Genomic DNA, 16,054 nt, shown 5'->3' on the forward strand with positions numbered 1-16,054 from the left:
TCTCTCTCTCTCTCTCTCTCTCTCTCTCTCTCTCTCTCTCTCTCTCTGACACACACACACACACACACATACACACACACACACACACACACACACACACACAAACTCCATCAAGAAATACCCAGTGAACCTGAATTAAATCATGTTATACACATTGTGGCATCCAGAGATTCATTTGAGATTTAAGTAAACCCGATTTGTTTTGTTTTAAAGGAAATAAGTATTGCTTCAATTTTGCAAAGCAAGTCTGTAACTCTTCAGTTGGCCGCCCACTTTCTTAAATTAAGGTCCCTTATCTAGGACTGAAGACAATGACAGGCTACAGCTAAGCCAGCACTGGTCATTAAAGTGGAGGTTTAGCTTTCTGATGAATGACAAAGCAGCGCACCTAACTGGTAGGTGTTTTCCATCCTGGCTGTGAGGCAAGAGGATTCATCACACTGTCTGGGATCATCCACGTGGGACACGGTACAGACAGAACTAAGAGCAGAGGAGGAAACATGAGTGATTAGTTACAAGGTCAACAAAACGTAACGTTGCTTTAAGCAAGTACATTGAAACATGCAAACTTTACTGTAAGAAAGTTTCCAGTAAACCTTATAAATAGCCCGATGGCTTATTTAAACACTTTAGAGATGGGAACACTGAGCTGTAGAGAAGTTACTAGGACAGAGTCTCAGGGTCATGGTGGAAGTCAGAGCAGGTGGTAGCCTAAGTCTGCAGGGTAGTACAGTGAGTGTTTCAAAAGCCATTGTCAATGGAGTCCCTTAACAAAGACGCAAAAGCATACCCCACAGTAAACAAAGCTCACAAATGGGGCTTGGGGGTGTATAAAGAAGCTTAAAATGTTGGGAAACAGATCCATACAAACAAAGGGTATTATAAAAAGATCATTCTGATAAATTCCACCAAATCCCTTCAGAACAAAAAAAAAAGAAACAGGACACTCACCTATCTACATGGTGAGAGAAACCGCAAGTCACCTAAACTCTAAGAAGTCAATCAGTGTTGGTCACCCTTTTTCTCAGCATTAAAAAGGATTGGTCTTCAAGGCAATATGATCTGATCCAGGTGTGGAACAAGAAACCCAAACAAGGAGGAGCCCCGGATGGGCTCTGGCACTGTGTAATTCAGCCTACCTCAGCGAAAACCAAGCGGGACTAATGAGCTACACCATTCTACCCCAAATTTCCTCCACCTGCTAAGATGGAGGTTAAGACAGATGTCATTTCAAAGGCAATGATATAACACTTGAGCCCCCCCCTCTCTCTCTCTCTCGTGTGTGTGTGTGTGTGTGTGTGTGTGTGTGTGGTCGCGCACATGCTCACATTTGTCATTTGTATCTATGGGTATGAATGTGTGTTCAGAGTGACCATTTCTCCAAGTAAAGGCTATCTTTTTGCTCTCATTGAATAAAAAAAAAAGTTATTTGGATTTTGTTTGTTTTTTGAGATAGGGTCTCACTAAATAGCTCTGGCTAGCCTGGAACTATGTAGACTAGGCTGGCCTTGAACTCACAGAGACCTACCTGCCTCTGCCTTCTGAGGGTCGGGATTAAAAGCATGCAGCCACTGTACCCAGTTTATTTGGTTGGTTTTTTTTGTTTTGTTTTTTTGTTTTTGTTTTTCGAGACAGGGTTTCTCTGTATAACCCTGGCTCTCCTGGAACTCACTCTGTAAACCAGGCTGGCCTCGAACTCAGAAATCCACCTGCCTCTGCCTCCCAAGTGCTGGGATTAAAGGTGTGTGCCACCACTGCCCGGCATTTGTTTTTAATATTAGGATTTTTCTTTCTTTTCTGTCTGTGAGAAGTTTAAAATATTTAGTTTGCAGATGTTTGAAATTAGTGGGATCTGCAAATTGACATTTTGAGAAAAATCACATTACTCTATTTTTAAAAGTCCTTTAGTACAATATAGTTTTCTGGACAAATTAAAGCTCACCCGCTCACAATGTCAGTGAGTGTGATGACATTCTGGCTGCCTTCGTTATGATGCATCTTGTGGTGGTGATTCCACTCTCTTCCTTCTAACACCTGCTTTTCTCAGTTTCCTGCTGTGTTTGAAGTAGCAATTGATCTGTTAGGCCGTTGTGGCTACAGGTGTTGTGGGCCGGACCAAAGATGATAGACAGCTTCTGCCTCTGAAACCTGACCGTACACTGCTGAAGCTTGTGATTCTGTGACAAGTCTATGTACCCAGCATTATGCATGCTGCTTTTCAATTTGGTGATACAGCTCCTATCAGCTATTTTATTTGATCTTTTCAGCGTCCTTTGATGCTGTAAAAAAGTCATCATTCTCTCCGTTTGAGAAGTGAGGCCAAGAACACATGGAAGGGAAGGCAGGCTTTGATTCCAAATATTCCATTTATCTCTCAGTGGAAAAGCTTAACGTGTGCTTACAGCAGACGGAGTGAAAAGGGGGCAAGGACTAGTGGGGGTCTTGGCTGCCATTCTGATATCCATGTGTGCAATGTGTGGTGTGCAGACGTTAGCGTAAGCCTTTGCCGTCTTCTGGTATCATACTAAAAATTCAAAGGAAGCAGAGTGAAGCACGATTCATATCAGCTGGCTTTAAAATACAAAAGGAACTATCGCTCTCCTTACCGTTCTGCTTAGGGTTATTACAGACTAGTGGCCAGTGCACTCTATGTTATTTTTTATATGAAGATGGTGTCAACTGGGCAGCTCTCAAAAACCAAAGGTTGAAGTCTGACGTATAGATTACAAGTTTTAGAGGCTGGTCTGTTTTTATTTTTATTTTTTTTATAATCTACATCTGCTGTCTTTTGTTTTTCTCCCTGCTTGCTCCAGCCCAAAGGTTTGTTTGTTTGTTTGTTTGTTTATTATATGTAAGTACACTGTCACTGTCTTCAAACACGCCATAAGAAGGTGTCAGATCTCATTACAGATAGTTGTGAACCACCATGTGGTTGCTGGGATTTGAACTCATGACCTCTGGAAGAGCAGTCAGTGCTCTTAACCACTGAGTCATCTCATAAGCCCCCTGTTTTTGAGTTATTAAAGATGTTTTCTTGGAGTCTTCTTTTGTTTTGCATCTGTATGTGTGTTTGTGTGTGTAAATGTGCGTATCCGTAAGTGTGTGTGTGTATATATATATGTATATGTGTGTGTGTGTGTGTGTTACTGTGTCAATGCATGTATGTATAAGTGTGTGCTTGTGTGTTTGTGCATTTGCATGCAGATGCATGTAGAAGTCAGAGGTTGATGTCAGATGCCTTTCTCAAACCTCTCCGTCTTACAAATGGAGGCAGGATCCCTCACTGAAGCCTGAGCTCCTGAGCTATCCATGAAGCCGGAGCTCCTGAGCCATCCAGTCTGGCTAGCCAGCTAGCTCTGCGCGTCCCTCTCTTTGCTTTACCTGCCAGTCCCCTGGTATTACAAGGTAGTTCTCACATCCATCTGGCTTTTACAGGTTCTGGGAGTTCAAACCCCAGTTCTTACACTTGTGTAGAAAGGGCTGCTGACCTTCTCCCAAGCCTCTAGAGTCTTTTTCTTTGCACAGTAATCATGTAAATACTGATTTTGTAAATACCCTTTGGAAAACATGCAAAACACATGGAAAAGTGCAGAGTAAAATTACATTACAAACTCCAGTGCTTAGGTAACGACTGTTAATAACATTAAAAAAGAATGTTTTCAGATATATGATTTTACATATACAATCCTATTTTGTTTTTGCTTGTAACTGCATCCTAGTCATATTTAAAATATTAGCTTAATATACAAACATTTTGCATTTCCCTTAACCATTTCTTCTCCAGGCCATTTAAATTGCTCTCAATATGCACTACTACAAGGGAACTTTTCATTAATATGTGACTTGGGACTGCCAGTTTCTTTCAAGTGTTGCTCCTCTCCTTCGTTGGTAACAGAGACTTAAACTGTGGGAACATTTTTGTCTAAATGAACGGCAAATTCTTGGTCCCTTTGTGTGCTGCTGGAGTTCTGTGGCTTATGAACCAGTGTGATATAACCACAACTGACTGGGTAGAAATTTGAGGAAGATTTCTGGAAACAAAACAGCACAAGAAAATCCCAAATCAACAAATGTAAGCTAACCGGCAGGAGCTGGTCTTTCGTCTCCTCTGTTACTAGAATGAGTGATGGAGGGCAGGATATCAGAGGCTTCTTGATTCCATAGACTGGATAAGAACAGCAGCAGCCTAGGTCTCTGAGCTGCCTTTCTTTTATGTAGGAAAAAAAACCATATTTCCATTTTGCTTAGGGCACTGTTTTGGATTTGTTTTAAAATGGTATTACCAGAAACATTAGATGCTATTGATAGACGCTTGTTGAAACAGACTCCACTAGATCAATAGAGTGAGCTGTGTGAAGGGAACTTGCTGTCAGTTTTGTTGGGGGAGATGAGGCCTTGCAAAGATCTTAGCTGTTTTACTAGAGGCCTGGCTGTCTTGATCACAAAGAGGAAAATGCCTGGGTAACCTATTGCTTTCTTTCTGTATTTTCAAGCCTGACCATGTTTCCAGTGTACTACAACTTCAGGAAACATTGTAAAAAAATTATTTTAAAGTGGTGTGTGTGTGTGTGTGTGTGTGTGTGTGTGTGTGTGTATACACATGTCCTCAGATAACCATGGAGGCCAGCGACGTTGGATTCCACTAAAACAGCTGTTAAAGGTGGTTGTGAGCTGATGTGGGTACTGGGAACTGAATTTGGCTCTTCTGGCAGACCAGCACAAGATCTTAACCCCTGAACCATTTCTAGCCTGAACTTTTACTTTTGAATATCATGTTTATGTTCGTCTCTTTTCCAGTAGGAAGACTGTAGTGTGTTGAATGAGAATGTTTCTCAGAGGCGCTGACATTTGGTCCTCAGTTGGTGGCAGTGTTTGGGGGAGGTTGAGGAGGTCCAGCCTTGGTGGAGGAAGCCTGTCACTGCTGATGGACATTGAGAGCTAAGGTCATACTCACACGCCGTTCTCTCTGCTTTGTGCCTTTGGTCCATGATGTAAGGTCTCAGCACCCTGCTCCAGCCACTGTGCCTGCTGCTTGCTCCCATGTCTCTGTGCCATGACGGATATTTACCCCTCTGGAACCATAAACTCAGACAAACCTGTTTTTCTATCAGATGCCTTGATCAATGTGTTTTATCATAGTAACAGAAAAGGAACTAACTCAAGAATAGGAGGTAGGGCCTCCCTGAGGCTGACTTAGCCCTTTAATCGTCTTAAAGATCCGTGGTCTGATAGTTATAGGTTAGCATGCAATGGATTGGAAACGGATAGATGAAAGAGGATACAAAAAAAATTTAAATAATATATTCATCACTTGAGTGATGACTTAAGAGATAGTAACAGTGCTTGCAGTATGGGCAAGAAACATTGAAGTAAAATATGGACTAGTTATATTTTCATTTTACTTTATTTTCAGTGTAATTTTTATTTTTGTGGATGAATGTTTTGTCTGCATGTGTATCTGTGTGAGTCATGTGAATTCTTGGTGCCCACAGAGGCCAGGTGAGGGTGTCGGATCACTTGGGACTGTGAGCCATCATATGGGTGCTGGGAAGCAAACCCTGGTCCTTTGAAAGAGCAGCCAGTGGTTCTTAACCACTGAATCATCCCTCTAGCCCCTTGGTAAGTTTTTAGAAATTGAAGAGTTCTTATATTTTAAAAGCATGGAACTACCAATGTCAGTCCAGAGCACTGGCTTACACAAAAGAGGCTCAAGGCATTTGAACTTCTAAAGACAAGCACACAATCTGCTTATTATATTCACTTAAACTTTCAACTACAGGCATAAGTACAATAAACATGAGCTACATGTCCCAACACTACAAGTGGATGAGGTCCAGTTCTGTGATCCAACCTGCCAATGATATTCCTTCCCGACACATAGTCTCATTGCCTAGAGAATGCTACAGTAAATTTTATCTTAATTAATTGAGACAGTGTCTTGCTTGGAGTCTGTTCTGTAGATGAGGCTGGCCTCCAACTCTGTGATCCTCCCCATCCTTGTTCCTCAAGTACTGGCATCAGGCATGTGCTGAGAATCTGATCTAAAAACTGGTGCAAGCATTCAACAAACAAATTCATGGTAGAGGAAAAGAGAAAGAAAGTATATCTTATACAAAACTATTTTAAAATCAAAATGTGTACATTTACATGTAAAAATCCAGGCTGTGCTTAAAAATGCCCGAGATATTTTTGATGACAGAATTGTATTCAGGTTTCTTGAAATAAGAGTTACTGTTGAGAGCAAGCATAAATTCCTAGTCTTTGTAATTGGTGGCCACCCATGTCCCTAAGAGGGCCATCAGTAAGGGCGGAGCTCCTCATTAAAGTCATGTGCTGCCCCCTCGTGGATAGACATTGCAGTGCACAGAGGAAAGAAGGCTATAGGTTCTGTATGTTTTTTTTAATTAAAAAAACCTTTTAAACAAGAATTTTTTTTTTGCCTGCAACGTGTCAGAAAGAGTCCAGAGTGATGACGATACAAAAGATGCATTTAAAAAATATATCTATGCTCTAGGAATATGATATAGAGAGTAAGATACAATATACCCAGAGACTTGCTTAACTGGATTTCTTTCTGATTATGTCTAAGACCTAAAGCATGCCAGCTCACTTCCTAGCAGTAGATGGTGCTTCTTCTTCAGAAAAAGAAACTTTGTGGAAGTCATGCAGTTTCATGAGATCTTATCCCAATTGACATATCTTTCTAGAAGGCTACAGTGGAAACAGAAGTTGAAAACCTTCACAAAGTAAGGAAATGAGAAACAGAAGAAGGCACCATCTCATGGGAAGCGTTTTTTCCCCCAAGAATAGGGGTGGTTTTGAAGGACAGAGAATACACCTACCTCCTGTGAAAAGTCTAGCCCTGACCTGATGGATGTAAACCTAGAACAGAACGGGAAGTGGACAGAACAATCATGGGTGTGGGCAAAAGGGTAGGGCCAGCTCTTGACGTTGTGGGCTAGTGCTCATCTGAGAGGAAGGGAGCAGATGGTCCAGGCCGTGTGATAGACTTCTGCAGGGCCTTAGGAGGCATGGTTTCAAAGCCACACTGCAATCCTGAGAGGTGATGCTGGGTGTGTCTGAGCCCTGGCTAACTCCCATGACTGTGACGTCATCAACGAGGGGTGTGGCCAGCCACGACAGATTTCCAGTGCAGAGGAAACCCTAACTCTCCTCATCATTCTTCCTTTCTTCTTCTCCCTTTCGTTTTTGGAATAGATGCAAATGAACTTTTTTAAATAAGGAGGCTGAAACAAAGCTTGCTTTGTACCAAACACTTGAATAAACACCTTTTCTAGGTTGTAAATTCATCTTACAAGTCACTCTGGACTTACTATATAATGGGCTTGTAAGCATAATTTATTTGAGAGCAAGAGGACTTAATTATTCAAGAATTCACATAATGCAATAATAATTGCCTGCTCACTGACAGTTTTGTGTCCAGGTACTGTTCTGTCTTTGAGATGTCACACTAGGAGATAAAAAAGGAATTAAACTCTCTGCCTCTATAAAACAATATTTTATTATTGTCCATATGATGTGTGCACTGAATGGTTGGATCTGTTTTTATTCTCACTGGTCTCAGCAGTGTTGGCTATTCTGTCTACCAGCATTTTGCTATCAGTACAGGTGCAGAAGGCACCTTGTTCTATGTTATACATCTTTGCTTTCCAGTGTGCTTGTATACCTCTTCTTACTCTGCTTGGCCTTTAGACTTTCCTTGTGGACACTGTCATTTCTGTTGAGTCTATTTAAAACTGGCTTCCCCTTTTTATTGTGAACATGCAAATCTGTACCTGTATATAGATATTCTAGCAGTTTTCTAACTGTATTATCATGAAAATACTTCATTTTGTTGTAGTTCAAAAAAGTTTTAGTTTTCTTTTGTGGTTTATGTTTTGATGTTAGTATCTTATTTAAGATAACTCTTCACTAGGTATGGTAGTGTGTAATTATGACCCAAACACTTGGGAGGCTGAGGTGGAGGAATATGGATTCTCGGAGAGAACAGGGTGCGGGTAGCAGTGGGGCTGGTGGTATGTTGTGTATGGGGGCTTCCTTACTCCTAGTACAGACAGATCTTCCTATGCTTTCCTCTATGTGCTTTATGCTTTTTAGCTTTCCATTCTCTGCCTTCCATGTGGACTGTGCCTGTCTAAATGGTACAAGGTACCAGACTAGCTTCATCTCTAAAACAATCTGTCAGACACAAGAACCAAAATCCCTGAAAAATCCAAGGCTATATTGGTGCATGCCTCTTTTCTTAGAGCTAAGGGGACAGTAGTGAGGATTACTGCAAATTCCAGGCCAGTCTGATCCACATATTGCATTATAGGCCAGCCTGCCTTAGAAAAATCATCATTTCCCCATTTATAGAAATAACTTGGGGTAAAATAGAATCTCCTCTATTTAATCCATAGGTTTTTGTTTTGTTTTTCTTTTTCTGAGAAGCACAGTCTTACCCCCCCCCCCCCCCCCGGGCTGTCACATGGGGCGGTGGTTTCACTTGAAAAGTGACATTTTATCTTCTCTCAATCTCTCTCTCTGTGGCACAGTAGCTGACATGTACTAGAGGCTCGCTGTATCTTGAGTAAATAACAGAGGGGAGTCAGCATAGTGTGGCTGACCTGCTGTGCTGGATGCCTCTGATACATTCTCGTGGAGAATGGTGGGGTCCACACACAGTTTTTGTTCAGTGACATCACAAGAACTTTGATATGAGGCAAAATGAAGACTTATTAGTCTTTGTTCATCACCCAAACCCACAGTGGAACTACTGGCTTTGGAGCTAATATACCCAGATAGCTTGCTACATTAGCTGGAAAAAGTGACTTGACCTCATGGTTCTGTTTCCGTTTTAAGGAACAGGTGATAGAGCATCTGTGCAAATGCTGTTCAATGTCTGCCTGAGGGTGAGGTTCTAGCAAGTAAAACGTTGGTGTGAACACCTGCTTGATCTCACGAGTGGAAAACACAAGGTCTTGGTATACAAAGGGGCCAGGGCATTCATGCAAATTACACACAGATCGCCACTTTCTGTGCAATGAAAAATGCAGCTAATATTGGCTTCTTTCTATATGCTAACTCTGTGGTTTTAGTGTCTCAACCTACTTTAGCTGCTGTTTATTTATCTGGAAAGGGGCTGATGCCCACACCTGTTAAGTAGAGAAGACTTCGACAAACATTTCTGAAAGAGGTCAAATAGCGGGACTTTGGTGTTTGCAGGCCCTATGCTTTCCCTTGCTGCTGTGGGTTGATGCTGCTGCTGCGATCACAAAGCTGCTGGAGGCACTGCATTGAGCAGGCACATCATGGTCTAAAATCTGTATTTATAGACAGTAAAATTTGGCTTTCTATCAATATTTGCATGCCACAAAACTTCACTCTTTTAAATTTTATTTTCAGCTATGTAATAACCACTCCTAGCTGGGAAATCATTACCCAGTAAGTTTTCAGACTGGACTTAGTGCTTGGCCATTGCTTGCCAGCCCCTGTTATATGAAGCTTCCTGGAAGCAGAGCTGAGGCAGATGCTAAAAGCTCAGCAAATGTTACCACTTCTCTCCTTATAGATTGTTTAAGTGAAAAATCAAGTTCAGATTTCCCAGTGGGGTGGATAAAAACCGAGAGTGGAAAGTCATGTATCAATATGTGTTTTAGCTTGGTAGGATAAGGGGGCCTGGCTTAAGAGTTTTTATTTTGCTTCTGGGTGCAGTGGGGTCCTTCTGGATCCATACTACTCAAATAATTAATGACTTTATGATCAGCCTGGGCAGCAAAGATATTACCTTTGTGGGGAAAATTTAAAAAAGGCCGCCACAGCGGCGCAAGCTTGCGCCGCAGTGGTGGGTCCCACATCAGGGAAGAAGATCCTACGGTTCCAGCGGCCTGAGGGCCTTTGCGGCGGCAGGCCCCAGTAACACGAGGAAGTCCTTGGTTCCAAAAAGGTTTATTGTCATGACGGATAATAGATGCATCTAGGCGTACCCCCAAAAACTCAGGGCCGTCCCGAGTTATATAGGGAGGAAGAAAGGGGGAGGATTAGGGGAGGATCTGGGGGAGGAATGTTTAATTTGCTCTGCCCTCTGGCCTTCATTAGTATGTAAATCTCTAGGGCTTGAGGCCTAAAGCCTGGCCTATGTGACTCTATGGAAATGTGGCTGTTTTCAGGATCCTAGATGATGGGAGGTACCGAACTCCTGCCGGTTCTCACGCAGAATTCCACGGAGAATCTCGGGGTTCTAAGTACCTGCTCAACCATGACCCAGGATACCCTTATACAGTCCCACAACCTTAAAATGATGCTTCATTTTTCTTTAATAAAACAAAATATATATTATAAAATATATAGCTTGAACAAAAAAGGATCCAATTCTGAAAACAGATGACAGTGGTAATGTTGAATATATACTCAACCTTTCTCTCATGACACAGGAGTCAGTCACACATTTACTATGCCCAGGATGACAGTTAGGCATCAGTCACAATTCAGAGGACTGAAGGCATAAAAATCAAGATGAAAGAACAAATTCATGTGATCTTATACCACGTTCCCCAGTAGATCTACCTGCACTCTTTATTCTTTTCTTTCCTTCTCACTGTGTCTACTGCTACAAAGACAAGAGAGTTTACAATGTATTGGAGGAGCTAGATTTAAAAACAAAACAACAACAAAACCCACCATATACAGGCCTGTGAAGAAAGGGAGGAGCAGCCAGACAGTAAGAGCTCTTTCTCAGTTTACAGGTGGGTGTGGTCAAGTGTGGGAACGTAACTTCCTGAAGAAGTGGGAAGGAAAACAGAAGAAAGGAGAACATTTCATACAAGGAGTGGGGTTCCAGCAGTGACAGAGCATGAGGGAGAGCAGGGTATGCCCAGAGGGCAGCAAGCCCACAGGGGTGGGGAGGATGAGAACAGAACCTGGAGCCCCTGGAGCTCTCTGAATTTGGGATGGTATTTTTGCCATTGTAACAAGTTACTTGACCTGAAAGTCTCAGCTATTCCACAGTTAAACAGTAAGAATGAGTTGACCTAGCAGAATCAGTGTGGGGGTGGTGACGGTGATGGTGGTGATGGTGGTGATGGTGGGTAAAGGAGATGATGCTCAGGTCCTGAGTGCCCTTCAGGAGATGACTTATAATGCTGACATTTAGGTTTTGAAAAAGATGCTTTGAATTAATTTTCAAGAAAAAGATGCATCCTTTCCAGATACATTGTTAATGTCAAATCACATCTCCATGTGAGAGCCACTAATATTTCATAACTTTTCTACCAGTTGAAGAAGCACATGAAGGAGAACAACCAATACTGTAAGAATTGTGGTTTGCCAAGAAGAAACTAGGGCTATGAGATAGCTCAGCAGTTAAAGACAGTTACTGACAAGTCTGATGACCTGAGAATGATCCCCTAACCCTCGTGGTGGAAGAAGAGAACCACATCCTGAAAGCTGGTCTTTACTGTCACACACCTGCCGTGCATGGAATATGAGTCCCCCTCCTCTCCTCTCCTGTACAAATAAATACATAGAAACAAAGCTAGTTCTTTAAGTTTGACCACACCCTGATTTCAGATGACTTTCTACTGTGTTTTGGAAGAAGTCAATGAAAGTAGGGATGTTACTTTGGTCTTTGAATGAGGGCACTTTTTTTTTTAAAGTCATGGGGACAGTCTATCAAATTCTTACTTAACTGCTCTAGATAAACAAATAAGCTGCATTTAGGTAGACAATCTTTTCAAAAGATATTTTAAAAAGAACATGTGGTTGCCTTGGTGACAGGGCCAGTAGTGATGAAGTAGCAAAGAGGAAGTTTAAAGCCTGCTGGTAGAACAGAGAGGGCAAGTCCTTTCTGGGCAAGTTAGCAGCCATGTCTCAAACTAAAACATGGAAGGAAGGCTGGAGTGTAGCTTAGTGGTAGAATGTGCAAGAGGCTCTGGGTTTAATCACCAATGCCCCAGCATCAAAAGGCAGAGAGAGTGCAATTGTAGTGGTTTAAGAAGGAGCAGCCAGAGTAGCCACAGTTCAGAAACAGGAATTAATCGCTGTAGCATCTTTCCTCTGACCCGGAGTGGGTTTCTGTTCTGTTATACTCAGTTTTCCAAATTTGTAAAAAAAAAAAAAAAAAGCAAGACTGTGTTACCAGTCTACAAACTTGTAGGACTGAAAGTGGAATTGTTGTGGAAACTTGGCAGGAATTTGACTTTGGACTAGGACTGGGAAGTAGGCTCAAGAGGAATACAGTTGAGGAATATGTTCTTTGTATCTTGATGAGTCTTGTTAAGACCCTTAATTCAGTACTCATAGGACCTTCTGTCTATGCTTTGTTCCTTAACTACTTTGTTTATGACTTAGGACTGACCATATTCTTTGTATGTACTTAGAATGATATAAAAGCAGACTGGAAAAAAAAATAAACCCACTTCAGCCTTAAAACTGGTTGGGGTCATGCAACAGTGTTGTCTAATTGTCTTTTTCCCTTTTAATCCTCACTCCTTCCCTGGAGAACCCATTGGCTGACTGAGCTGGCTTGGTCAAATTGTAAATGAGCATGGGCACCAGTCAAATCACTCTGATAATAAAAACATTTGGCTTCTACAACCCCGATTAACCTTGGTCAGTTTTGCAAAGCACACTAGGGCCTGTTTCTCAACTATGGCATCAACACAGAGTATCCTCAAATCTGTCTGTTGTGTAAGTTGATTGACTGCTACGTCCAGTCATCTGTTTCATCTCCTTGCCGATGCTGGTCAAGATGGGAGGGATGCTGTGGAAGTATTAAAGGGGGATTCATCTCTTTACTTGTGCAAATGCCACATATAGCAAGAGCCAAAAAAGTATTCATGGCCTTTTGGCCCACTAACTATACTGTTGAAAACCAAGTAGAGAATTATTATACAGTTAAAAAAAAGAAGAAAACAAAACAAGACAAATTGAAAATGTCCAATAGTTTGAGAACGATTATCTGATCCTGGTTACACATTCATAAAATATTATATAGCCATTTAAGAGGATATGGATAAAGACTGGAAATATAGTAAAAAAATTGTATTAAATAAGTGCTGCTGATCATAAACTGTATAACTATGCAGTTTTATAATATTGAGAAGAGTTTAAGGAACTTGTGAGGGTAGCTGGTCTGCAGTACAGGTCTTTTTTAGCATAGTGAGAGGTAGTTTTGAAAGCACCAAACACACTCCTAGCATCAATGTAAGCCTCCTCTTCCATCCTAACTATGACTCCAAGGACCAATGGAGCACCATGTTTCCCCATTTCTACCTTGTTCCATTTCTAGGAAACTGTTTTGGCTCTTGGTAAACATTACTCATAGTTGGAGGCACTAGACATCCAGGTACTCACTGTTTGGCATGCCAGTGACCTTCCTTCTGACAGAATTTATGATTATTTGGGGAACACATGCTCCCCCTTTTCTTCATTGCAGGAAACAGTTTATCTTTAGCCAAAGTTGACATCATCACACACTATAGGGAAAAAAAAAACAATGTTGCAAAAAAAAAAAAAGGAAAATAATATGAACATCTTTTAGTTTTTGTAGTTAAATTTCATCCTAGGTGGAGGACCCACTGCTTGTATGACCCTTTTGAATGGGGGCTGAGATTTCCTGGAGAGCAGTAGTGTGTAGTATAAGTAGTTTGTTGTGCCAATACAACTGGAAATTTATATTCATTCACACAAGCAGACATTAATTTGTAGCCCAAATGCTTAAGTGATGGAGTGGGAAAAAGATGGGCTTCTATAGAAAGATGCTGTCCTGCACTGCAAGCCAACATTTCTATTTTTGCTCTGAGTCTAATCTTGCTACCAGCTCCCTAGTTAATATTTGCTGTCGTGGCTGTGGGAGGCAATGAAGAGCAAGCGTTTGTGCTTGGGTGACATAGGCAGTCTTGAAAGGCGGCACTGGGAGCTCCCAGTTCTACAGAGAGCTGGGACCTGTGTCCCATTTGTGGAGGCTACCAGTCTTGTAAAATCTGGCCCCATCCTTCATTGTCAAACTTCAGTTTAAAAACAAAATTGTAAAGGACAGAGCTATGAGGTCGATCATGGGCCTAAAGCAGCCTTAAAAGGGAACTAGAGGTCTGTTACCCAAGACAACTACAGCTGCATTTTGATAGTGGAAACTCCTGATGGTCAGAGCTCTCATTTCCCCATCAAAAAGCATCAGTGTATCGACATACAAATGCGCAATAATGAAGTGTGTCCACACTACAAGACTATGGCCTTGTTTTGTGGTTTTGACCTTCTCCGGGGCTCTTTCTAGAAATCATAGGAAGATATTCCCTAAAAAGGAAGTCAGGTTTATTATTAGTTGGAAGAAAAAAAATGCCATCACCTTATGTCACGAATATGCTATCTCATAAATATTAATAAACTTTAAATTCCCTTAGGAGGAGGAGCCCATTCCTTTCAGCCTGTGCTTGTCTCTTTGGAGTATTCATTTACCTTGTTTTACTCAATAGTGAGCTGTTTAAAGCGGGCTTCGACTGAGTCTTCCCTTCCAGAAGAACTAAGAACTACATTCCTAAAGGGTGCCTCCCACGCTTGTCAATTCCGGAAAATTAACTGGTTCCAGTTCTGCTTGCAGACGAGTCCTTCCTAGAGAGACCCCAGAAGGGAATTCAGAGGTCCCCAGAGGTGCAAGAAGTAGCAAAGACCGCTGGCGACCAGTGTTTGTGGATGAGTTGAGCGCCACCCTTTGAAGACCAAACTTGGGACCACTTTTTTTTGGTTTTCTTGGGCTGAATGCAGAGATCGCCTTTTCCCCACACAGGCTGCTCCTTCCCCAGGCTCCTTTCCTGGACCCTCTGTCCCCAAGCGCTTGCACATACCTGCTCTGTGCTGGGTGACAGGTCGGACCACCTGAACCTGGGATCGTCCTCAGCAGAGCTGCAGCAGACCGGTTGCTGCCCCCGGCATCGCTTGATCGGGCAGTCCCCATGGGCACCTAGGCCGTCTCCAAGGTGACCTCCTCAAACACTGCCCGGGCCGCCCCTCCCCTGCTAGGTGGGCCTCTGAGCTGCCCTAGGCATCCCACCATCTCTGTTTTCTGAAGCCTTCCCAGTCCCACTACCTTGTACCATTGCCAGGGTCTGACTGTGAAAGTGCCCTCCCAGAGCCTCTCATCCTGTTTCTCCCCCTGCGGACATCAGGGACGCCAGTGGGAAACATGCAAATTTTTCAGGACAACCCAAGACCTGAAGACGTAGACGCTACCCATCCCCCTCTTCCCTCCTTCCTCCCCACCTCTGCTGCTGACAGATGCTGTGCAGCGGTTCAGTTGCCACAAAACTGTCATGAAATGATTATCTTTACAGAAGTAGCGCACTGAGAACTACGACGTTAAATGATGCGCCTGGGAGCAAGGAGCACAGGATTTTAAACTCTGCTGGTAGAGAAACAGGCTGTGCTCCTTCAATTCCTCCTTGGATTCCAGACTACTGAAGCTTTAGAAGCTTTGTGGTGAAGGAATTTAGGATTGAGGGTCCGCCTTCTATCCTCCCTGCTGTAGTGGACACCCACTGAATGAAGATAGGACGCCGCCACAGCACATAGCCTACAGCAGAGTCCTTGACAAATGTTCTCTTGGTCCACAGGAGCCAGCACCGGACTCCAGCAAAGTGTTAAAAGTCCATCCTTATCCCTGTTTATACAAAGATAAAAGCAGGAAAGAATTGCCCATTGACTACTACCAACCAGGTAGATAACAGTTCAATGACCAATAGCCGCTTCCTCATTTAAACTTAAAGACCCGATGTTGTAGAAACCCTGTTATTCATTTTAAAAATATTTTTATGATTCATTTTTATTTTACACACATTGGCTTTCTGCCTGCATGAATGTTTTTGTGAGGGTGTCAGATCCCCTGGAACTGGAATTACAGACAGTTGTGAGCTGCCATTCGGGTGCTGAGTATTGAACCAGGGTCCTTTGGAAAATCAGCTAGTGCTCTTCTCTTAGCTAGAGCTAAGGCCATCTCTCTAGCACCTGCCCTGTTATTTATTTTATTTTATTTTATTTTATTTTATTTTATTTTATTTTATTT

At 42.3% G+C, this 16,054-nt stretch overlaps 1 protein-coding gene across 3 annotated transcripts in view; it reads right to left on the minus strand.

Moving 5' to 3' along the window:
• The window catches only part of Tctex1d1 (Tctex1 domain containing 1), a 16,921-nt gene extending 9,865 nt beyond the window's left edge, over positions 1-7,056 (minus strand). Inside the window, exons 1-3 of one of the 3 annotated variants that reach the window (XM_028788024.1) lie at positions 6,843-7,056; positions 4,955-5,072; positions 389-480 (exon numbers count right to left, since the gene is read on the minus strand). In XM_028788024.1, coding sequence (XP_028643857.1) covers positions 389-480; positions 4,955-5,055 — 193 coding nt within the window. In that variant the 5' untranslated portion in view covers positions 5,056-5,072; positions 6,843-7,056. Of the gene's footprint in view, positions 1-388; positions 481-951; positions 1,190-4,954; positions 5,105-6,842 lie in introns of those variants that run through there. The other 2 variants (XM_028788029.1, XM_028788036.1) reach the window with 2 other exon arrangements.
• Positions 7,057-16,054: the final 8,998 nt, after the last annotated feature.

This window comes from Grammomys surdaster, unplaced genomic scaffold (assembly GCF_004785775.1).
Source record: "Grammomys surdaster isolate TR1022 unplaced genomic scaffold, NIH_TR_1.0 100, whole genome shotgun sequence".
Lineage (NCBI taxonomy): Eukaryota > Metazoa > Chordata > Mammalia > Rodentia > Muridae > Grammomys > Grammomys surdaster.